This window comes from Peromyscus eremicus, chromosome 11 (assembly GCF_949786415.1).
Source record: "Peromyscus eremicus chromosome 11, PerEre_H2_v1, whole genome shotgun sequence".
Classification (NCBI taxonomy): domain Eukaryota; kingdom Metazoa; phylum Chordata; class Mammalia; order Rodentia; family Cricetidae; genus Peromyscus; species Peromyscus eremicus.
Genome location: NC_081427.1, coordinates 25,399,282 through 25,423,219, shown reverse-complemented (window position 1 = coordinate 25,423,219; position 23,938 = coordinate 25,399,282). Strand labels below are relative to the sequence as shown.

The window sequence follows — 23,938 nt, the reverse complement described above, 5'->3', positions numbered from 1 at the left end:
TAAATATTTGCCTCAAAAGTAAGGGCCTATAGATGACAGACTTAAGAACTGAAAACGATGCCAGGTGGTGGAGCACGCCTTTAATCCCAACACTCAGGAGGTAGAGGCATGCAGATCTCTGAGTTTGTGGTCAGCCTGGTATATGGAGTGAGTTCCTGGACAGCAAAGACGACACAGAGAAACCTTGTCTCCAAAATAAAACAAAACCCAAAACAATGTTTTCTCTTCAGGGGTCAGCTTTATCTAACTTTTCATCCTTGTCCACACAAACTTTGCTGTCTTTACAGATGGTCTTAGTGGCAGTTTCAGGAATAGCTTATAATCAAGAGCTTTATTTTTATTTTCCTTTCATTTGTTGAAGATTGGTGGGGACAAATTTGCTGCTTTTATATTGTAGAGATTTTGGGGTTTTGGTGTTTTTTGTTTTTTCTTTCTTTTTTTTTTTCTTTTTGTTGTATTGAAGGTTGAACCTAGGCCTTTGTCATGCTTTGTATACCTGTAGCCTAGATGCTTCCACACTTTTGCCATCCTCCTGCCTCCACCTGGTGAGTGTGTGCCCCCCCACATTACATTCCGCCTTACTGACTGCTTTTTGTTAACAGCCAGAGCAGGCAGGAACAAAACTTACTGTGTGGTTCAGTACTTTTTTAGATTAAGGGCGGCTGTGGTTTGAAGACTGCTGTGCCTGAGAAAGCGTTGGGTGCCCGCCTTTGAACCCAGCGTTTGGACTGCATGATCTAGTGGGGAAGGGGCAGGAATTAAAGTTCCTTTGCTTATCTAATAGTTCATTTGTTGTTGTTGTTGTAGTTCAGCAAATAATACCCACCATTTCTAACTTCTGGAATGTTCTTATTTAGGTGAGACGTGGAATCCATTAAAATTGCACTATCAGTTAAGAAATGTACGGGAACGATTAGCTAAAAACCTGGTAGAAAAGGGTGTACTGACGACAGAGAAACAGAACTTCCTCCTGTTTGACATGACGACACATCCTCTCACCAATAACAACATTAAGCAGCGCCTCATCAAGAAGGTACAAGAAGCTGTTCTTGACAAATGGGTAAATGACCCTCACCGAATGGACAAGCGCTTGCTGGCCCTCATTTACCTAGCCCATGCCTCGGATGTTTTGGAGAATGCCTTTGCCCCTCTTCTGGACGAGCAGTATGATTTAGCCACCAAGAGAGTACGGCAGCTTCTCGACCTAGACCCAGAAGTGGAGTGTCTGAAGGCCAATACCAATGAAGTTTTATGGGCCGTGGTAGCTGCGTTTACCAAGTAACTGTCAGAATGGAATGTTTCCTTTTTCTCATGCGAACCAGTAGTTTTTCTTCTATTGACTTCTGGTTTTCTGTACTTTCCCACTCTAATAATTGGCTTTTGTTCTACAAAATGGTGGGTGGCGATTTCTTTTTGTGTGTACGCAGGATTCTGCTGGTACGAGAGGCCTTCCTCTTTCTGTTCGTAACCAACCTTACTGCCATATTGGCACTCCATTCCCTCCTGCCATTTTCACTGTTACCTTTGGGGTTTCTGGTGTACTTGGACTCCAGAGTCCCTCCAGTCACCTCATGCACAGCTTTGGATTACCTCAGCTTGAGTTGTCCCACACGTGCACATTCACCTGGCATTCTGCCTACGATTCAGACAAGTCACAACAAGGCCTTCAACGCACCAAAGGTAAATATCTGTATCTATTAGGACATTTTCTACATAGACCTCAGTTGAGATGTATACTTAGCAAAATTATTTTTCAATTGAAACAGCACAGTAAATAGGTAATATAAAATGCCCCTGGATTTTGCTTCCTGTGTAAATCTGTTATAATTTTAGCTATAAATCATAAAGGTCCAGTTGTTTCACAGAGCCAGTTTGAGATGGGCTGCATTCCATTTATGCTGTATATAGTTGGAATTGTGTATGAATCGCCCCTTCTTCTGGCCACCTCTGCCTCTTCTCAGTACTTTGCAAAATTGAATTAGTTGTGCACCTGGTGCCCCTCACTTGCTTCAGTGATTATTATTTGATGGCACAATGGACCTCTCATCATTGAGGAGAGGAAGATGTGTGGTCGTTTAGGGCTCTTCGGAGCTGTGCCCCTCGTGATACTGTGCCTGTACATCTCTTTTGGGACTTTTTTTTTTCTTTAACTCTCCCTGTTTTTATGATTTCTGTAGGAAAGAGGCTTGTGACCAGTACTAATCTTGAGTACTTTTTTTTTCCTATCTTCAAGTAAATTAATGTCTGCTCCAAAATATCATTTACCTACTCATCCTTTCTTGAGGAAAAGAAAATCAGATATCAGTCCTAGCAGATGTTGCATGTAAATTGGTAGCAAGTAACGACTGCAACTCAGATGATTAAGAATTTTGTAAGAAAGCTCTGCTATGTTTTAATTTTATATACAATTATGATAATTAGCACATTGTAAGACTACAAACCTCTGCTTTTTAATGTTGATTTTATTCTTTATCACTGTTTATGTACCATTGGTTTCATAATGTAAATACTATACATTGAACAAATTAAATGTCAAATTTTTTATTACCATAGTTCATGTTAATAGTGGGGCTTTCAGGTGTCTAGAAACTTTTGGTTAACATTTGATGCAAAAATACTAGATGCGTATAACTTTAGAGTTGAATTTTAAGGGACTTCCTAATATGTATACTATCTTTTTATCTGAAGTAATAAATAAACTATGATCTTGAAAGTGCCTGAATCAGAGTGAGCACGTCATTTGATTTTTGTGTCATTTTCTTTGCTTCAAAGGAAGTTTTACTTAGTATGGCATAGTAACATTTCAACTGCATGGTTGGCAAACTATCTTAAAAGAGCCGGCTAGGAAACGCTTTAAACTTGGCAAGCCGCATATGGTGTTTGTTGCGGAAACTCAGTTCTGCTGAATGAAAGCTGTCACTGATAGTACAAATAAACGGCAGGAAACTATTAGACAGACAGACAGCTGGCTGTGGGTAATAGTTTGCCATCCCCTTTATGATGATGCATGGACAGAGACATTAGAATAACTTGTTTGTTTCTGTTGTTTTAAAACATGGATACTGAAAACTGACACTAGTACACTGAAATTTAAAAAATAAATTAAAATTTAATTTTGTTATTTTATGTGTATGTGTTTTTCCTGCATGTGTGTATGTGTACTTGAGAGTGCTTGATGTCTGCCAGAGTACATCTGGTGTGAGCCTCCATGTGGTGCAGGGAACTGATCGAGGGCAGGTCCTCTGCAAGAGCAGTGAGTACTCTTAACCGCTGAGCCATCTCTCCACCCCACTGACTATTTGGTGAAAATTTACTGTTTTTCTTTTGAAGGGTTTAGAAGTAAACTAGCAGAAGGAATAGGTATCTCTAATGTACTTGCTTCATCAGTAACAGATAATCCTAAGGACAGTCACTAGGGGTCTGGCCTGCACCTCTGTGTGTATCTCAGGATGGAGTTTATTTACACTTGGCTCGGCCTGTGAGTGGCTCCAGATCCAGAAGGGAACCTTCTCCCACCAAAGACTGATGCTTACAAGTCTCTCTTCTATTTATTTTATTACTACTGCTATTATTACTTTTTTTTTTTTTTTTTTTTTAAGTTTTGGTTTTTCAAGAGAGGGTTTCTCCGTGTAACAGTCCTGACTGTCCCTGGAACTCTTTGTAGACCAGGCTGGCCTCGAACTCACTGAGATCCACCTGCCTCTGCCTCCCAAGTACAGGGATTAAAGGCATGTGTCACCACTGCCCAGCTTTTATTTTATCTTTTTTTTTTTTTATCTATGTATTTGACTGTCCTGGAACTCACTATATAGACCAGGCTGGCCTTGAACTCCGAGACCTGCCCACCTCTGCTTCCCAAATGCTGGGATTAAAGGAGTGCAACACCAGGCCTGGTACTTACAAGCCTTTTAAAAGCAAGAATGATGGTTCTCTAATGGAAATAATTATTCCTGCTGCTCATGTAACAAAAGCCACTAGCCCAAGATGCCAATGGCAGTGGAATTTTGTAAGACCTGTGTGAATGTCTGTTGTGTCTAAGAATGAACAGTTACTGTTTCCTTTTGGCTTTTTCATGCAGTGTTTAATTGATGAGCTTTCTGAAAAACACCTCAGCCGGTGCAGTGGTCTAACAGATGCTGTGTAAGGACATTCTCTGCCCGTGAAGTCCTTGTGACATCCTATCTCTAGTGCTCAGAAGATGATCGTCCCAGCCTCTACTAGCTACTCAAACTTTGGATCCCAAAGCGACTGAGCAAACAGGGATGGCATCCAATTCCAGTTTTTCCTTTCTTACTTGAGCACTAGGAGGAGGGGGCTGTTTTTCTCTGAGAGACAGATCCAGAGCAGCAGGTAGCTGCAAAAAGTTCTCAAGGCAATATAAAGTACATGCTGGTGTAATTTACTTAAATTATAGGGATTCGAGAAATTGGCTGTTTTTAGAAGAACCATAAATATGTTACCGGGCCAAGAAGGTTACTGCTCTGCTGAGGTAGGATTGACTGGGACTTTGTGATTTATCCTATCATTTAGGCCTTTTTGTTACTTGTGAACTGGTCGGTAAATAATTTTTTAAGTGATTTACGTATTTTTATTTTATGTGCATTGATTTACCTGCATGTATGTCTGTGTGAGGGTATCGGATCTTCTGGGCCGGTTGTTATAGTTGTGAGATGCCATGTGGGTACCAGGGATTGAACCCAGGTCCTCTGGAAGAGCAGCCAGTGCTTTTAACTACTGAACTATGTCTCCAGCTCCAGGTGAGTATATAATTATAAGTGCCTTAACTTTTCATCACTCACCCTCCAAAAGAAATATGGGACTAGTGAGTAGTGTCCCTCAGCCTGTTGGTCATAGGATTCATGTCTGCCGGGCATGGCCAGTCTTGCCCAGTAGCCTGGGAAGTATGAGTCACAAGTTTACGTGAGATCGTTATGAAGTTCATTTGATTCCCAACCGTGGCCTTTCCATTGTGTATTATGATAGAGCTGTTGCCGTTAAAGCGCTCTATTCTCTTTTCATCTTGTTGACTAGGACAAACTTGGTAGTTCAGCCTAGCCCACCGAGTCCTGGAGTTCTAAGCCCATCTTGAGTAAACTTGTTAGATCTGTCTTGTTTCAGCAGCACTGGGAAAGTGGTGGTATTGTTAACGTTGCATGCTGTTTTTCCGGGAGGTGTGAATGGTAACACGGTTTTTAATTGTGACACATTTGCAGTCTAATCTTAGATTTCGCTGTGCATTTATACTCAGAATAGTGGGTAGACTCCAAGTATCACTGACATGCAGTTAGCTTGCTTTGATGAGTAAACATTGTCTGAGTGGCTCCATTGTTCTGCTTAGCTTCTATCGGTGGATATTCAGATTCTTTTATTTGGTTATTAGATATAGTCTTGTGAGTACATCTTTATATGTCTCTGATTTTTGTAGGAGAAATTCACAGAAATAGACTATGTGGAAGAATAAACATTAAAAATATAACACATCAGGTCCAGCTGGTTTCTAAGATCCTTGCTGATGTAATACCTGGATGTTGCCCTCTGCACTCATTAGTAGAGGGCATCATCAGTCTTGGCCTTTTGCAGAACTAGTGAGTTGTTTTAGTTAGGGGGTTAGCTATTGCTTGGTATCTTTTGGTGATTTAGATTTTTTTTCTGTGAATTTTGGTTTGTTTTTCACCCATATTTTGTAATGAACTTTGTTATGTATTTATTCACCAGGATATAAGCCTGTGTTTGTGATACTGTTGATTTTCTCAGTCTTTTATTTCTTTCTTTGGTTTTTTTTTTTGTTTGTTTGTTTGTTTGTTTTTTTGAGACAGGGTTTCTTTGTGTGGCTCTGGATATCCTGGAACTTGCTCTGTAGACCAGGCTGGGCTCGAAGTCAGAGAGATCTGCCTGCCTCTGCCTTCTGAGTGCTAGGATTAAAGGCGTGCGCCACCACCACCTGGCAGGTTTCTCAGTCTTTACAGTTGGTGTGGTGGTTTCTTTTTGCTTTACTATCAGGAAAGTGTACAGTGCTTGATTATGGCATCGGTGGAGTTGTTTCCCCTCCTTTTATAACTTAACAGTTTATTTTATGTGTGTCTTGTTTTGCTTGCATGTGTGTCTGTACCCCGTGTGCCTGGTGCCACAAGGCCAGAAGAGGACCTGGAGCCTCCTGGGACATGGAGCTACATACAGATAGTTGTGAGTCACCATGTAGGTGCAGTGAATTGAACTTGGGTCCCGAAAGAGCAGTGTCTATTGTTAATTGCTGAGCTATCGCTCTGGTCCCAATCAGTGGAGATCTTAATTGATGTATTAAAGATATTTGCTTGGTGGTTAGATTATAGATTAGCTATTCCTTTTCAGGAGGTATGATTAACAAATGGAAAAACCAAATATGGGTTATGAACATACCTATGTCTAAGTATTTTATTGAAATTAAGGTTAAAATACACAAAAATAGGTTAATGTAGGGCAGATACACTTAAAAACTGTCATTTGGGTCATGAGACAGCCCTGGGAGAAGCTGCTCAGGGCTTCCTCCCAATCCTGGTCTTCCTGATGCTTGAAACATGCCCAGATCCAGGTATGTCTTTGATTTTTCCTTTTTCCACTTGGTAGATCTTTTGTTTCTTTAAATCTATAGGTTCGTCCCTGAATGTTTCCCATTTTTCTTTTGAAAAACAGTTGTTCATGAACCTGAAGTGTTTGTCCTGTGGAGATCCCCAAAGTTTAGATTTTCCTGATCACATCTGCATGGTGTAACTTAACATGCTTTGATTTTTGTCTCTCTTGGGAACTGGGAATTGGCTCTGAAGGTGTCAGGGTTTGGCTTCCCTGTGTTGGTGAGACTGTTTCATTAGTGGTGGTGTGTACTTCATGAGGAGGCACATCCATGCTACCTTTGTGGTGTTAGCGACCAGGTAATGCCTTCTCATCCTGTGGACTTGTGGTAGTCTGCCTCACTTTCCCTTCTCCCTGTGGGAAGACTGTCTCGGAACACTCTGGGCCCCAGGTAAAGGCTTGCCTCTGTTCTCCTTTCCTTTGCTTTGGAGACAGGGCTGCCCCGAACAGTGTGAAGCCTGGGTTGCCCTCAGACTCCTGCCTCAGCATTCTGAAGGCTGTCCTTACAGCCTTGAGTCACTGTCCGCAGATAATCCTGGTTTTGGGGTTGTAGAGTGATGGTATTTTAAATCTTACGTTTCTTTTTTAGCTAGAATGTTTGTTTCAGGATGATTATCTCCATTACCTTCCCGCACACTTCACAGAGAGGTAGGGCACACTCTTTAGAGTTTCCTTGTTTCCTGATTCTCACTAAAGAATTTATGGTAACAAGCTGGAGCGATGACTCAACTCTTCGGAGTGCTTGCTGCTGGTGCAGAGGACCCACGTTGGGGTCACAGAACCCATGTTGGGCACTTGCTTACAACCATCTGTAACTTAGGCTTTGGGGGATCCAGTGCCCTCTTCCCACCTTCACATCCGTGCACATAAAAACCAGTTTTCGGAAGTGAGCTAGCTGTGTCCCTGTAATTGGCAAGCACTTTTTGTGTTTGTGGGGTGTAATGTTCTGTTTCGATCTGTGTATACATTGTAGAAAGAGTAAATGAACCTAAGCACCTTTAGCAGCTTACTTGTGATGAGAATGGTAAATGTTTCAGTGGCTTTGAAATACCTTTTTTCTGGTACTGGGGATTGAACCCAGGTCCTTGTGCATGCTAAACGTGCTCTCCCCCTGTGTTACCTCTGCAGCTCTAGAACTGCATTTTTGCTGTGAACGCTGATCACAGTGCAATAAACCCACTCCTGGAACTTTATATCCTTTTATTAATCATGTCTATTCTTACCCCAGTCTTCTAACTGCTTTGCTGTGTTATGTTCTAGTAAATTAGTTTTTTGAAGCCACATATAAGTGAAATCACAACTATTTTTCAGTGCCTGATCATTTTTCATAGTATGGTACAACAGACATGTGTTATAATTATCCTCATTAATACTCAAGTTTCCTATCTTTGGACAGGTAAGTTCTCTTCAAAGATCGTTTGAAAAACATTTTCTGGGGCTGGAGAGATGGCTCAGAGGTTAAGAGCCCTGGCTGCTCTTCCAGAGATCCTGAGTTCAATTCCCAGTAACCACATGGTGGTTCACAACCATCCATAATGAGATCTGGTGCCCTCTTCTGGCGTGCAGACAGAACACTGTATACATAATAAAGAAATAAATCTTTAATTAAACAAAACAAAACAAAACAAAACAAAATTTTCTGTCTGGGTGTGGTTGGTTGTTCATGTCTTCTATCCCAGCACTCAGGAGCCATGAGGCCAGTCTACATAGTGAGTTCTAAGACAGCCAGAGTTACATAGTGAGACCCTGGCTTAAAAAAAATCAAAATACAGTTCTGTTTCTATTTGAGAAAGGGGAGCAGAGGGAGAGGACACCTAGGTGTCTGCACCCCACTGTGTGTGGGGGTCAGAGTACAGCTTTCAGGGGTTGCTGTTTTTCTTACACTCTGGGGGGTCTAGGGATCAGACTCAGGTCAGCAGGCTGCCACCCACAGTACCATCTCCAGCTTGGATCTTGAGTTTTTACTGTTTAGTTCCAGTTGTCTTTTGATGACCTCTTGGTGTGGCAACAGAGTCTAGGTTTACTTTGTACATTCCTACCCCATATATGGAATCATCAGTGTCTCCAACAAGCCATGGATTTTTTTTTCCATGAAATAGTACTTCAAGGCCACACTCTGCACTCTTTCGTCCTTAACTGCTTCTACTGTGATTACTGCTTTTAGAGAAAAAAAAATGCATATGTGTTTTTATGTATAAAAATACAACTGACATTTTGAGTTTGGCATGATGAGGTTCCGGAGATAATGGTGGTGGCCATGCACTTAGGTAACACTTAATGTTACTGAACTGTGCTCTCCTGGTGATGGAATTGCTACATTTTATGTGTATTTTACTACATTGACCAACAATTTTAAAAAGTACTTCCTGTTAATACTTGAGATTCACGTGTAGAGTTGTAGGACTTCTTAGAATCTGATTGTCAGGATCAGTGGTGTTCAAATGGAAAGCATTATATATTCATTTGCTGGGTCTCCTGACACTCGTGACATTCTTAGAGCAGAGATTGTTTACTGACAGTCTTGGGGATTGAACCTGGGGCCTTGTATATGCTAGTCGAGGGCTGTAGGCCGAGCTCTACTGCCCAGCTGCACTCCCCCCTCACTTCTGTGATGCTCATTGGCATTGGAAGAGCAGCCCTGACTACTCTCTCTCTCCAGGTGCACACCCTAACTGCTCATCACCTTCCCTTGCTCATCTCCTCTAGGGCCTCCTGCAGAGGGGCTGGGAGAATGCAGTCCCAAGCTTTCCTATGCCGAGGATGGCTTGTGACCTCTTACTTGGAAGTCAGTTTGGTTAAAATTCTAAAGTATTTTTTTTTTTTTTTTGAGTAACTTATGAACATTCTGGCATAAAGCATTCTTGTCAAACCCTGGTGATTAGTGATATTCTGTCCTTTGTAAATACGTTCTTGTCTGGGGGCCTTCTGGCTAGTTCTCCCAGTGACAACCACAGAATGTTTGGTTCTGGCTATACGTGATAAATTCTTCTAAGTGCTGTCTCAGCCTTTTTCTCCTCAATTTCAGGCAGGTTGTTTAGTATTCTGCAGCCCTACCTTGCATCTCCTGTTTTTTTTTTTTTTTTTTTTTTTTGCATGTAGGTATGTGCATTTATGTGTGCAGGTGCACATGTGTATGAAGGACAGGTTGATGGAGGGTGTCTTCCAATCGTTCTCCGCCATCTTTGTTGAGGCAAGGTCTTCCACTTGAACCCAGAGCTTGCCAGTTTGGCTGGTGTAAGCTGTGCTTGTGACCCCCCCCCCCTTCTTCGCTGTCTATTTTGTATCGGTTTTTAGATATTCTCTTTTACACTGTTTCCTTTTGTTTATTCATTGGGAATGGGCTCTTCTAAATGACCCTCCTGACATTTTTTTTCTGAGCTGTAGAGGTTTGTTATTTTTTAATGTGCATATGTTTGTTATTCTCAGGAACATCTATTGCCTTTGGTCTCCTTGGTCTGAAGCTCATTTCTTAGGTTGGGACTGGCGAGCCAGTGAGCCCTGGGACCTTCCTGTTTCCACCTCTTCAGAGCTGTGGTTACAAGTATGGGACCATCCTTGGCTTCTGAACCCATATAAGCCAGTTTGGACTGCCCCAGCTCCCCAGTTGTTCTGGTTTTTTATATTTCTCTGTGTAGCCTGGCTGTCCTGGAACTCTGCTCTGTAGGTGGCTGGCTTTGATCTCAGAAATCCGCCTGCCTCTGCCTCCTGAATGCTGGGATTAAAGGTGTGTGCCACCACCACCTGGCCTCCCCAGTTTCTGACATAGGATGCCACCATGTACCCCGTGCTGGCCTTGGACTTGCAGTGATCCTCTTTTCTTTGTCTCCTGAGTGCTGGGGTTACAGGCTGTCATCACGTCTGGCTGCCTCCCAAGTAAACATTGGACTTTAGAACTTTTCTATTTTCATATGGTTATTCAGTCATACTTTTTAAAAAAATTTTTTTTGTCATTTTTCTCAATGTATTTGCGTGCATTTTGAGGATTGGGGTCACAGTCCTTTTCCTGGGCACATCGCTCGTGTGTGGTCCTGTTCTCTGCAGGGATTGTATTTGTTCCTTCTGCTTCTTAGGATTTTGCACAGGATTTGATGTACATTATATTCTTATTTCCACATGAATTCTAACTGTGGAATAGAGATGTCAGTCAGGTGCCTTTTCTCTGGCTCTTTTCTCTTTTGGTAGAGTGGTTCTGAGCTCTCTGGGTCTGCTTTTACCTGAACTGTCTTCTGCTGTGGGAAGTTCTGTATGGCAAATGTGTTGCTAATTAGTCGATAAATAAAACACTGATTGGCCATTGGCTAGGCAGGAAGTGTAGGCGGGACAAGGAGGAGAATAAAGCTGGGAAGTGGAAGGCTGAGTCAGAGAGACACTGCCAGCCGCCATGATGAGAAACAGCTTGTGAAGATGCCGGTAAGCCACGAGCCATGTGGCAAAGTATAGATTAAAGGAAATGGATTAATTTAAGCTGTAAGAACAGTTAGCAAGGAGCCTGCCACGGCCATACAGTTTGTAACCAATATAAGTCTCTGTGTTTACTTGATTGGGTCTGAGGCTGTGGGACTGGCAGGTGAGAGAGATTTGCCCTGACCGTGGGCCAGGCAGGAAAACTCTAGCAACAGTCTTCCTCTTTTTGAGACAGGATCTTGTGTACCTCAGGCTGCCCCACATGCTGCATGTACTCCAGAATGACCTTAAACTCCTGATCCCTTTGCCTCTGCTGCCTGTCACCACACCCAGTTGGTTTGAATCTGAGGCCCATGTTATGAAGGCGTGGCTGCCAGTGTGGCCCTGTTGAGTGGCATACTCCTGAAGGGAATTTGGGGGCCTGTCCTCTTTCTTACCTTTTGCTGCCACAGTCCGAAGGTGACAGAGCCAAGTGACGTGGGACAAGACGTCTGAAACTGTGAGTCAAATGTTTATCAGTTGTGTTTGTCTGTTCTGCTTATCTTTTTCCATACCACTCATATATTCATATGGCCTAGTTTAATTTAGTGAAATCAGAGTTCTAAGCCCGCATGTGCCCCAGACTTGTCAGCAGTAGATTCTGTGTTGTTTGTTTAGCGTTGTTGAATTCATCCCTTCAGCCAAGAGAGGAGTATCTGCACACCAGCTGATTGAATCAGCAATGCTTATCACCTGGTCTGGGGAGGCGGGATCAGGAACAGCACACATGTGAATTGATGGCGGGTGGCTGTAGCCTTTCTGGGCGAGGTGATAGGCTGGGTCTTCTATTGCGGGATCTTATCTGGTGGCTTCCCTCAGACGAGCTCATTCCTTGGCTGTAACTAACTGCTCTGACATGCTCAGACCAACCACTTGATGCTTGGGAAAAAGGTAGGTTACCCCTCCCCCATAGCTTCCCCTCCCCCACTGTCCTGAGGCATGCCGAGGATTCCAATTGAGCACAACCTGTGTCTAGTCTAGACCTTTCTCCCAAGTGAAGAGTGTTGGTGGTGTCTTTTTATTTAGAGAGAAAAGTGTCCTGCATCATTGTTCATTAGTTCGGTGTCAGCTCTTACTATACTCGTTGATAGAATTTTCCAAATTCATAAGATGGGCTGGTGTGTATTTCCATATTATATCACAACCAGAGTTCCTCCCGTTTATTTCAGCGGGCTTCAGAGGGAGTTACACTGTCCAGCACTCTCTGCCAAGGCAACCAGAACCTTACTTTGAGAATGTATATTCTCGCCTCCTGTGTAGGACTTGTTTCATAAATCTGCAGAGCCTCAATAAAGATGGTTTTTATTTCACCCTGTGAAAGTGTGAGGGGGAAGATAGGGTTTCCTTTTAGGAAAAAAAAAAAATGCCTTTCCTGAACAATGAGAGGAAAAACTGGCAAAGAATTGCTGAGCAGCAAAGAGTCTAGTGGACATTGGAGATCAGGAATTTATGGTGGCGTCTTTCATTGTGGGTTTGGAATTTGTCTGTAGTAACGAGCGTAGGTGCCAAGATTCTGGCCATTTGGAAGGCTCTGGGATGGCCGGCAAGACAGGCCAATGCAGCAGGGTCCTGAGCCTGGGGGGGGGGGGGGGTCTAGTGTTAATTATGTCTGTGTCTGTCGTGAGAGGAAGTGTGAATGGATTGGCCTTGAAGGGGAGAAAGAGGCAGTTACTAGGGTTGTTAAAGACAAGATGTAGTGGGAAGAAGTGACCAGGAATTTGTGAGCCAGCTAGATCCAGATGTCAACAGATGTTAGAGGTGCACTGAGGCCGTCCAGATCCTGTGTGTAGCCATGGAAGAGTGCAGCTAACCAAGGCCTCTTAAAGAGCCTCTGTACCTCTTACCAGTGTAGTTGATAATAAGGTAATAGCACATTTTAAAAAAACAATCATGAGGCAGAATCAAGTAGTAAGCAGTATTTATTTTTTGAAAATTACTTAAAAAAATTGTTTACAGAGATGTGGATTTACATAACTTGGCGACAACATTTTTTTAAATGTACAGGCCATTTCATATTATTGCACTTACTCTTCAATATATAAGGCATTTTATTTTACATAAATAAAGAATAATGTATAATGTACAACAGGTGTGGTGCCAATTAAGTCGACCATACAACGCAATATGTGTGGGAGGGTGGAAATGAAACCCAACCTACTTGAGCCATTTTCTTACAACTACGGTTTATATGTCATGACACACTTTACCCTCATAGCTTACTGTGAATTGACTGACCACTGGAAAGGAAAAAGGTTTCGAACAACACCATTAGTGTTCACTGCAGGAAGTGTGGGGCTTCATTAGACTAATTAGCAGTACTGGTCATGCCTTGAACACTGAAGACAAATAAATAGCTTTCTATCTCAGGGTCGACGATAGGCTAGCGTTTGCTTCATCCCTTACATTCCCACTGTTGGCCAGGAAGGCTTTCTGGAAAGGTCTAGTCCAAATGCCTGGTGACCCAACGTAGTGGGGTTAGCCAGAGGTCATCCTTGTATTCTTTAGCTAGGAGCTTTGGGAACACGCAGGACTTTCTGGGCCAATGGGATGGTCTCTTTCTATCTTGTCAGAAAGGACTGGACTTTTCTTATTAACAGACATGACTGTAAAGGAGTGGAGGCCAAAAAAAAACAAAACAAAAAGGTTTTCGTGCTGACTTCAAATGATCATTCGAGTAAGAAAGCAGGAACTGACCCCAGAGACTTGAACAACAACGTAGCATGCACCTTGCACTTATAGAATCCTACTGTAACTGTAATGAAAAGTAGATGCTAAATCAGGCTTTTCTAGCTAACTCCCGGACTGTAGTTTTCTTTGTGTAACCTGCTGAAAAGGAGCCAGTTGTTCTGTGCCCATCTGAGGACCCTTTGGGTTTACTCTACAGAGGGCCAGCAAGGATGGGCTCAGGAAAAATGTACAGAGGCAACAGCAAGCACCTCGGTGATTCCTCCCTAGACCCGGCTGGGGGTTCAAGAAACAGAATCGTAGCATCATGCGTGTGGGATTGACAAATGCAGTTTCCACCCAAACCCTCAAGACCCAACACTGGGTGGCACCACCTGAGGATTGGGTGGTAAACACTGGATAGTCCTTTTCCTTGAGAAGTGACTCACCCTGTTTTTCCATTTTCCTCCTCGCTTGGTAAATGAAGCTGGTGAGGCTTTGGGATTTAAGAAAATAAGGGCCAGTGCAAAGGGAGAAAAGCCAGCTTTGTGAGGGGGAAGGGCTCCGGAGAGAGGCTTCAAGCAGCCAGATGACCTTCGTAAGCAACTTGAGTCAGAACGGTCTGTGGGACCCGGGTTTTGGCAAGAGGAAGAATTTGCAAAACGGTAAAAACCAAAATAGCAAAAAGTTGAGCCGCTGCAGAGCTCTGTCAGGGAAGAAAGCTGGACTACAAACTCCATGCTTCTTTAGGTCTGGTGGGGAAAAGGAGAAAAACCATCAAGGAAATCTCTCCAAGAGGATGCTTAGAAGCTCCTCCTCCGTTTGGACCACAGAATGCCTACGTTTGCAACTGAAGGATTTAACTCTGAAAATTGCCTTTAAGGTGGTGGTGCATGTGTGTGGGGACAGACACACGCTGACGGTTTTGCCTGCTCTTGGGTTGACCAGTCTTGTATTCAAACATACACTCAAGTGTGAGAACTAGATGCAAGGTGCTTTCAGGCTAGACCTTCCTCCTCCCGCTCAGGGAGGCTCACGACTATTTATTGCAATTCATCAGGACTGTCACTCCATAGCAGCCTTATGACCTACACTCTCAGAAACACAAAATGATCGGAACTTCCTAGTCCACATCGTACATCACGTTCATTAAAAAATAGCACTTTTCAACATGGTCGTCTTTTTCACTGTTGCGTAATTCCTGAGCTCTGCCTAACAACTAGGTCATAAATTCATTTTCTTTAAGTCTCATTTATATATTTTTTTCAGGGTAACATACACAGACCCATAGCTCTGCCTTCCACTGCAGGTACGTACCTAAAAGCACTGTGCCATTGACTTACAAAATTATATAAATCTACATTCATACATCATTTTAGCTGGGGCATTTGTGTTACCAGTTACCCTGGTCCCTACTCACCAGGACTGATGCTGGGGAGTGGTAAGGGGGGAGGGATGCAAAGGTGTAGCTAGGTGTTCCAGAAGAAGAGCAGAGCTCTTGATCGCACTGCAAATGTAAGGGGGCGGGGCGGGGCGGGGGCGGGGCAGGCACTGAACGAAATGACACTCCCCAGCCTCGGTGGTCCGGGAAGGAGGTTTCCGGAGTCCAGGCTTCATGTAAAGTACAATCGGGGACATCTGTAGAAGCTGTTGGTTGAGTCAAGAACCCGTCATTAAAAGAAGTCATTCTGATTGGTTAAAAGAAGTGAATCTGGGGGAGGAGATCCCTGTTAAAACTCACGAATTCCTGTGCTTTCTAATCACTAGCTGCACAGGCCCTTCTGGAACGGACTTCATAATATTCCAGGCATCAAAGTGCACCAGCCCAACCAAAGGTTTCCCATTGATAGCGAGGATTTCATCGCCAGCCTCTATTGTCCCAGCTTGTTCCGCTGCGCCACCTGTCGGAACAAATGCCGAAGACACTTGTAGTGCCTGCATCCTTAAACAAGGTAACTAAAGATTTAACCGGTAAATACAATGTTCCTATAGTCTTAGGAAACTTTTTTTTTTTTTTGAGAGAGTCTCACTATAAGTTAAACAGTACAAAGTAACTGTAGAGCACGTCCCTCCCCATATAAACAAGCCCACAACTCACAAAGGGAAGATAATGTATTTGTTCAAATGGAGTATCCAGACTAAAAAAACCACAAATCACTTTTTTTTTTGCTACCAGACCACCGCCATTATGGGTCACATGCAGGTTCCAGGGAAGGGCCTGTCTCAGAGGGTTCTGCCCTACTCCAGTGCATCCCCACCCGGCTGATGTTGATGTCTAACTACGTGAAGGAACAGATTGGTGTGATCCTGAGGGATTTAGGATGCTGCACAAATCCTTAAATCCAAAAGACTTGCCTTTGTTCTTTCCTAGGGTGTCTACCCTTTAATTAAGAAAGTATTTCTTGATCACAGGCGTCTTGAGGCACAGGATAAGGATGCTAACTTCTGCCTGATTTGGATAGAGAGTAGCATTTACTGTAAGACTAAGTGGGTCCTCCCACTCAGATATGAATCATTCGCAGCCTCTGCGATACTGGCATAAAGTCTTATGTACTCAAACAGTAAAACTACTAAACTAAAAACAAACAAACCGGTAACGCAGTTGGTCAAAGGAAACCAAGAACTAAATAAAGCCCCAACATCCAACAAGCTCGGGATTAGCCAGGAGCCCCGGAGCTGTCTGGTTCTGGGCACTGGTGATTGGTCACCGTTCATCAGGTCATGGAGACCGTGGGGTAGCTTAACCCATGGCTCGTCTCCACGCAGAGCCGCCCACACTTCTGTATTACTGCTGTGTGGAGGTTCGAGCACGTTCACGGGCTTCCAAGAGACGAGCTTAAACTCCCCTCCGTTTCCTCCCGCTACGTACAGACCTAAATCACGCTGCGGAAGAAATGGCAGCGTTCAGAGAGGAAACTTCTGGAGAGGAAGAATGGACTTCCTTAGAAACTTCAGATCTCAAAAGACTGAGCAGACGCACATTTCTGAAAGCTCCTTTAGGTCTTCAGGGCTGGCAGATGGTTCAGTGGGTGAAGGTGACAGACTGGGAAAGTTGTGCCCTGGCCTCCGTGAGCACCACACACGTGATTGTAATAAAGATGTTACTAAACGGTGCTGGAGAGATGGCTCAGCAGGGAAGATGCTGTAAGTTCAGACGACTGCTTCCCAGCACCCATGTCTGCTGGCTTTAAAACCACTAATAACTGGGGGGGCTTCAGGGGTTCCAACTTCATCCGCTGGCCTCTCTGCACTTGTATGGTGCACGTGTGTGTCCACACACATCGAAAACTGATGAAGCTAGAGCCCGGGAGAGAAAGGACTAGAGACAAATGCCCATCTGTTGGCTGGCAAGGTTCTCTGGGAGATGGCCCAAGGTATGTTTTATTCCCATTCCGCACACCCTTCACTGCCTTGTCTGGAGGTAGTACTCAGGGAGGGACCTGAGGTGACGGGAATCCAGGAGGAAGGTGTATATAACACTATCTCACTTTGGTTTAAGGTACAGGCAGAATGTAACCATCAATTTCAGGTCACTGGTCATTTGTTTGCTGGTGGAAGCTTCAGAAGGTGGGAAAGCCAGAGATGGTTTTAAAGATGGGGAGGTCCAAAATCAAGATGCCAGCAGATGGGGTCTCTAATAACTGTGCCCGGCTGCTAGCCTGCCTTTAGTTTCTAATGGGCTCTCGGTGTGAGTTCGGCTGGCAGCAGATGGCCTCACGCACCTTGCCCTGTTCCTTGAGGGCACTCCTACAGTTGACCGGCTCCATGCTTCCCTGTTTGGTCTCTGTTCTACCTCTGTCAGTGGATGAGTATAGGGGGTTTCCTCCAGCCTAGCACTGCTAAGCCTCCGTAGTACACAGAACAGGGCTGAATCCAGATTCACGTTTGTTTTCTGCTTGTGTGGGGGGCCATAAACAGAGACAGCCTGTCTTGGATGCTAGTGTGAGCTGTCAAGCAAGCTGTCTTGCTTCTAGTTCCCTGCCTGTCGGGGCACAAGCCCCATTCTTTCCCGTCACTAGACGCCTACATCTGGCAGCCCACTGAACCAGGAGGTGCTCGGCTCCTGCCCTTGGTGAACTTGTAAGCTTCAGTTCTGATTGCACATTTCTGAGCCACACAGGGCGGCAGCTCACCACTAGGGGCTTCATTTCTACTTTCCATGGAAGTTTGATTTTGTTTTCATACCGGATCTTGCTATGTAGTCCCGATTGGCCTAGAACTCCCTGTCTATAGTCCAGGCTGGCCTCAGACTTACCACAGCTCCCTCTGTCTCCTGAGTGCTGGGACTGCGGGCATGAGCCACTATGTCCAGCTGGAGATGTTTTACAACTGTTCTAAGATGGGAGGAATTTACTGCTCACGTGTATTTGGCCACAGCTGAGAACAGAACCAGAACAAAATGTGACAGGTTCAGGGGAAGGAGCAGGGATGGCCTTGCTATGGGAAGGTGGGTCTCTCAGAGATGGTTGTATGACTGGATGATGATGGAAGTTCTGTATCCATATTATTATTATTATTATTATTATTATTATTATTACTATTTTGAGACAGGGTTTCTCTGTGTAGCCTTGGCTGTCCTGGGACTCTCTCTGTAGTCTAGGTTGGCCTTGAACTCAGAGATTCGCAGGTGTGTGTCACCACTGCCCGGCAACCTATTTTATTTTTTTTTAAAGCACAGCTCATATTAATACTTTGTGTCTGGAGTGGAGAGAGGTTTCAGCATAGATATGTAATTACAGAAGGAGATCAAAAGTTCAGAAACTTGATCAAATCAGATCAGGGAGGCAGAGGCAGGTGGATCTCTATGAGTTCCAGGCCAGACAGGGGCTACATAGTGAGACCCTGTCTGTCTGGAAAGAAAAAAAAAAAAGTAAATACATACGCCAAACCAGCCAATCTTAAGCTAAGAACAACCAACCTCATGACTTGATTGCTTACTTACATCTTCTAACTATAACTGAATTTCTGGTCTATTTGTAAGTATTTATATGCTGATGTCAGCCATACAACTATATAATTTCTGATTGCTTAGGATGAATGCAAGTGTGAGGGCCAGAGTTTAGATTTCCAGAACTCTCATAAGAGCCAGGCACGTGTGCAAATAAATCACCTGTAATCCCAGCAATCTGAAGGCAGATCTCAACGGGCAAGCACAGGGCTCAGTCAGAGATCCCGTCTCAGTAAGTAAAGTGGATGCAATAGAGGAGGATACTTGATGCCAGCTTTGGGCCTTCACGTGTGTGTGCGCACACACAAACATGCATATACATATGCATACCATACACCCGTGTGCACAAAAAAAACCCAGAAACAAAAAGCAGATCCCCCCCAGCCCAAACGATTTCCCAAGATCATAAAAGGAAAATTTCAAGTTCATGAAGAAACCGTTCAACACTGTTTATCTCCTTTTTTTGCAGCCTAGTATTTGAAATCACTGGATATCTTGGCTGATATTAGGTGCTCTTATCTGATGAAGTGCTCACCCCGGTACCTACCTGGACCTTGGGGGTTTTAATACGTGCAAGGACAACTCCGTGTTATAGAGCAGTAAAAGCACCACAGACAAGAGCCCACTACCTATGGTGGGACACCTTGCACAGCCTTGATGCAGGGGGAGGGGCTTAGACCTGCCTCTGCTGACTCCCCGTGGGAGGCCTTACTTGGGGGCAAGAGGAGAGAGGGGAGGGGGATCTGTGGTTGGTATGTAAAATGAATAGAAAATTTCTTAATAGAAAAAAAAAAAGCATCAGAGACATTAGGAACAGTTCAGTTCCCATACAGAGGGGTGGGTTTTCATGGAGCTATACTTTACCTTTGTACACCCTCTTAATTACCAGGGGCCCGTCTCCAGACACGGATGATTTGCCTCCGTCCAGACTCAGTCCCAGCCCGGCTGAGGTTTTCAGCACTTCAACACACAGAGCATCGTGAGCAGCTCCATTTCTCCCTGCGGCAAGGACGTTTGTCATGATAAAGATGATGGGCCGTTCCACATGCCACCCGTCCAGTGCCCCCCAAACGCACTGCCTCGGGTACCACGGACTCTGGTCACCCCTGAGTCTTGTCGGCTGGGAAGGGAGCCCCCCTGTGCCCGGCTGTGCCCTGCTGGACCCACATCCTCTGCTTTCTGTGGATTCCTGCAAGAGCAGAGAATGCTTTCTCTCCCGGGCCGAAATGCCCAGGGGACACTGCTCTCGTCAAGCCTCACATTCTGGTAGCACATATCCCGGTAAGGATGGAAGTCCCACTCAGTGAATCAAATTCGATTTCCTGCCAACCGTGGCTGCCATAGCAACAGAATGTCACCATCTGCTATTGAAAGCGGAGGCACTGAAGTGCCCAGCTCATGAGAGACTGTCATAATTGATTGGGAAGCTCCCTGGAGCCGGGTGGGGCTTCCTTCCTTGCCCTGTGCCCTTGGTGCTTCCATGAGAGGAAACCCTGTACCCCTGGGGCATGGTTGCCTCCTGAGCTCACACTGGCGTCCTTCATTGGCATCTGGCTCTTGTGGGGGGAGATGTGTTTCCATGGTGATATCAGCTCTGTGGCTTGTTTGGAAAGGCCAGGCTGGGGACTGAAGAGGAATTGTACACTTGCCTTTTAGTCCCCGTAAGTCTGTACTCCGGAGCTGAGTGGAAAGGTGGACTTAGCTGCTTGGAGGGCGGGGGAGGGACCACGAAGGAATGAAACTGCCTACGTAATACAGTCCTTAGGATTACAGTGAAACCCACCTCACTGCCAGGTCCTTATTGCAGTTTAGAGCCGATCCGCATGGTCTAGTCTGCTAAATACTGGGAGTGATACATGTATTTGTGGTTTTGAGACAGGGTCTCTCTATGTAGTAGTCTTGGTTATCCTGGAACTTCCTCTGCAGACCAGGCTGGCCTGGCCAGAGATTTACTTACCTCTGCCTTCTAAGTACTGGGATTAAAGGCATGAGCCACTGAAAGTGGTATAATTTTAAAAGGGGGAAAGGAGCCAGGCAGCAGTGGCACATGCCTTTAATCCCAGCACTCGGGAGGCAGAGGCAGGCGGATCTCTGTGAGTTCAAGGCCAGCCTGGTCTACACAGAGAAACCCTATCTCGGAAAAAAAAAAATCACCAACTGGGGCTCTCTCCTGGAATCCCCTGACTGCATTGTAGTGTACTCAGGCCTGGTCCCCACTCCCCAGAACTTTTGGTTCAGTTGAGCAGGGGCATTCCTGGTCACCAGGGTTTTCAACAGCTGTCCAGGTGCCTCCACTGTACGGACGGGCCCACATCGGATAGATGCCTGTCTGGCGTGGGATAACTGCAGAGTGGAAGGAGGTCGCAATGGAATACGGGAGAGCGGGAAGCGGAAGCCCTCGAGGTGCTGCAGCTTCAGAACACTGCACGGTCTGGTTCAGGCTCGCTGCACAGAAGTGTACAGGGATCTTGCATTGAAACGACAGCGGGGACTCAGGAATGCGGCTCACGTTCTGGAAGCCGTCAGGATTGAGCGCTCAGTGTTTCCATGGACAAGCTGAGTTCCCACTGAATACACCAAGCGGTTTAGATGGTGCCTGCCTGGACAGAGGTGAGCATGACCATGGCTGATGACTGGGGTGTCTCCCTAGACTGGGAAGGACCACAGCTCTCAGGAGTGTAGGTGACCTCACAGGACAAGAATATTGAGGACACCATGCTCTGCAGAGGCACCTGGACAAAAGAGTTTCTGTGTATCTAACAGAATCAAACTCAGCATTTTCAGAAAAGCCTTTATGGCTAGCTCAGGCCACATCTATGCCAAACTGAGCAGAGGCATTTGGCCACTCTTGACTGTAAAGATGGATGCTAAGGCCCGCCTGCCTTGAACTGGGGGCTACCTGCTCTCCAGACTGACAGAGAGAGAGGATGCTGAGGGAGTCTGCAGGGCTTGTCTGAGGCGTGGAACAGAACTAGTGTGGAACTTGGTGTGGATGGTGCAAGGAAAGCCTATTCTGAGCCAGGGTGGACGGTACAAGGGGAGTCTGTTCTGAGCCCCTCGCCCATAAAGACTGCAGTCTCTCTACTTGCAAACACAGAAACGTGTTTACCCCTTCATCTCCTTATGTTCTGCTGAAAACAGGAGACACCGTGTTCAGAAATCTCTCCTCCCTGTTATAAGGGCTCTTTCACTTGCCTATTTTATCTTACTAGTCCAGTCTAGTCTGCTTTATCAGGCAGTTGCTCACGCCCTGCTCACTATCAGTGGATGACTTACCAGCCCCGGGCTCCAGCGGCAAGGTCTTTCTGGGGAGTGGACCCTTTCCATTGGCAGAGGGAGGCTCCTGCCTGAGGGAGGGCCTGGGATACTCATTGCCTTTCTTGATGATCATGAGGGCCTGTTTGTGCAGCTGGGCCTGGTGCAGAACCTTCACGACCTCGCTGTGGGCTAAACCAGCCAAGGAAGTGCCATTGATGGAGAGAAGGAAATCCCCTCGGCTCACAGTCCCTTCCTGAGAAGCCACACCCTGAGAAAACACCCTGTGGACCTAGGACGGAAAGGGAAAGAGAACAAATCCACTCACAACCCTGGTAACTGAGAGAGAGTAGCTGCAAATCTATGGTCAAGGAGCTTCCTCATGCCAAACTTTCAGGGTCGAATTGCAAACCTCTGCAGCAGCATCTACCCATATTTCCATGGGGCAACAGGAAGAGAGACAGATAAGACTTGGGCTTGCCCGGTAAAAATGGCCTCAAGGTCGCCAAGTGATACAGAATGTTACTATTTGCACTTGACTTTCATTTCTTTCCTAGTGCTTAAACACAAATTACTACACTCTAGATAATTGTGCTGACACATACATTGCATTCGGCCTATACACATGTTAGCTATGACCAATCTTTGACAGTGGCAACACTGTGTACCATTCTCTCATGCTCCCATTTTCATGTTGGTAAGAGGGACCAGAACTCAGTGATCTCTGATTGGAATTTGTGTCCTGATCAAATTCTGCTGCTTATGGCGGAACCCCAAGAGCCTTGTAATGTGACCTCTTACCATGACTGATTTTGGCTCCACGTCTGACCCTCCTGCCACACTGAATCCCAGACCTGAGCCTTCTTTTTTATTCAAGACTATGAAGCAAGTGTCTTCTTTATTCTGGTAAAGAAAAACAAGACCGTTTACTGTGTATTCCTTGTACCCAGAGTGAGAAACTCTTGATCTAAGCCTCATGAAGGAGGTGCTTGATACGGACTGTTAGTCGTAGTCTCCATTTAACCCAGAAATGGCAGAGGAGCCCCCAGCTTAGCCTTATGTTTATCCCAGGTGAGCTTATGTGTGAGGTTTTGAGGATCCACCCTGCAGCTGTGGATCCCGGGAAACATGAATGAGGATGGAGGCAGGAGCTTTCCTAGGTCTCCAAGTCTTCAAGCCATTTAAGGAAGATTGCTGCCTTCCTAGATTTGACCACATTACACTGCTCTGTTACATAGGGAGCTCTTCATGCCATACTTCTCTAAGTCTGTTAGTTCTGTATAGTAGTATTTTGAGGTGGGGTCCATGTAGCCCAGGCTGACCTCAAAACTTGTTATGTTCCCAAAGGTGATTGTTTGAAAATTGGAATTAGATTTTCAAATATGGCATATTCTGATTATAGTATGATCTTGTTTCCATCTTCCAAGGACTAGGATTGCAATGTGCCACCATATTGTGGAATACCCCTTTACACTGTGCGAATATATGTCATTGTAACTGGTTTAATAAAAAAAGCTAAATGTCCAGTATCTAATCAGGATTTTCAGGGGAGAAAGGTGGAGTCAGGAGGAGATGCCAGGAGACACAGAGTGAGCAAGATGAGAAGTAGGTAGATGAGGTAAATGAGCCTCAGGGTAGCACATAGATTAATAGAAATGAGTTAATTTAAATTATAAGAGCTAGCTATAAGCCTAAGCTATTGGCCAAGCATTTATAGTTAATATTAAGTCTCTGTGTGGTTATTTGGGAGCTGGCTGCTGGAATACAGAGAAAGTCTGTCTACAACATACCCAGTTGCATGTGATCCTGGAGATCAAACTCAGGGCTTTGTGCATGCTAGGCAGGCACTCTACAAATTGCGCTAAACTCCCTAAGTCCACAATTATTAGCAAACCTGGGTTTCAACAACAAAAAGATAACTGCCCAGAGGCAAGCAAGATAAAGTCTCACTGCAGCCATGTTTTATACACCAATGTTCCCATATTTGGGTTATTGAATTTCAGGTGCAATTGATTAACCAGG

General features: G+C 44.9%; 2 protein-coding genes and 1 long non-coding RNA gene across 3 annotated transcripts in view; 2 read left to right on the top strand and 1 right to left on the bottom strand.

Annotated features, from left to right (window-relative positions):
* Positions 1–2,722, top strand: part of Golph3 (golgi phosphoprotein 3) — a 32,256-nt gene extending 29,534 nt beyond the window's left edge. Inside the window, exon 4 of the mRNA XM_059276348.1 lies at positions 858–2,722. Within this exon, the coding sequence (XP_059132331.1) occupies positions 858–1,282 (425 nt within the window). The 3' untranslated portion in view covers positions 1,283–2,722. The remainder of the gene's footprint in view (positions 1–857) is intronic.
* Positions 2,723–14,561: 11,839 nt separating this feature from the next.
* The window catches only part of Pdzd2 (PDZ domain containing 2), a 222,995-nt gene continuing 213,618 nt past the window's right edge, over positions 14,562–23,938 (bottom strand). The window contains exons 21-24 of the mRNA XM_059276087.1: positions 22,718–22,819; positions 21,938–22,208; positions 19,526–19,660; positions 14,562–15,614 (exon numbers count right to left, since the gene is read on the bottom strand). Coding sequence (XP_059132070.1) covers positions 15,451–15,614; positions 19,526–19,660; positions 21,938–22,208; positions 22,718–22,819 — 672 coding nt within the window. The 3' untranslated portion in view covers positions 14,562–15,450. The remainder of the gene's footprint in view (positions 15,615–19,525; positions 19,661–21,937; positions 22,209–22,717; positions 22,820–23,938) is intronic.
* LOC131921401 (uncharacterized) lies at positions 21,115–22,436 on the top strand. The gene is made up of 2 exons (XR_009381997.1): positions 21,115–21,271; positions 22,071–22,436. It is a non-coding gene; the product is annotated as an uncharacterized LOC131921401 (long non-coding RNA).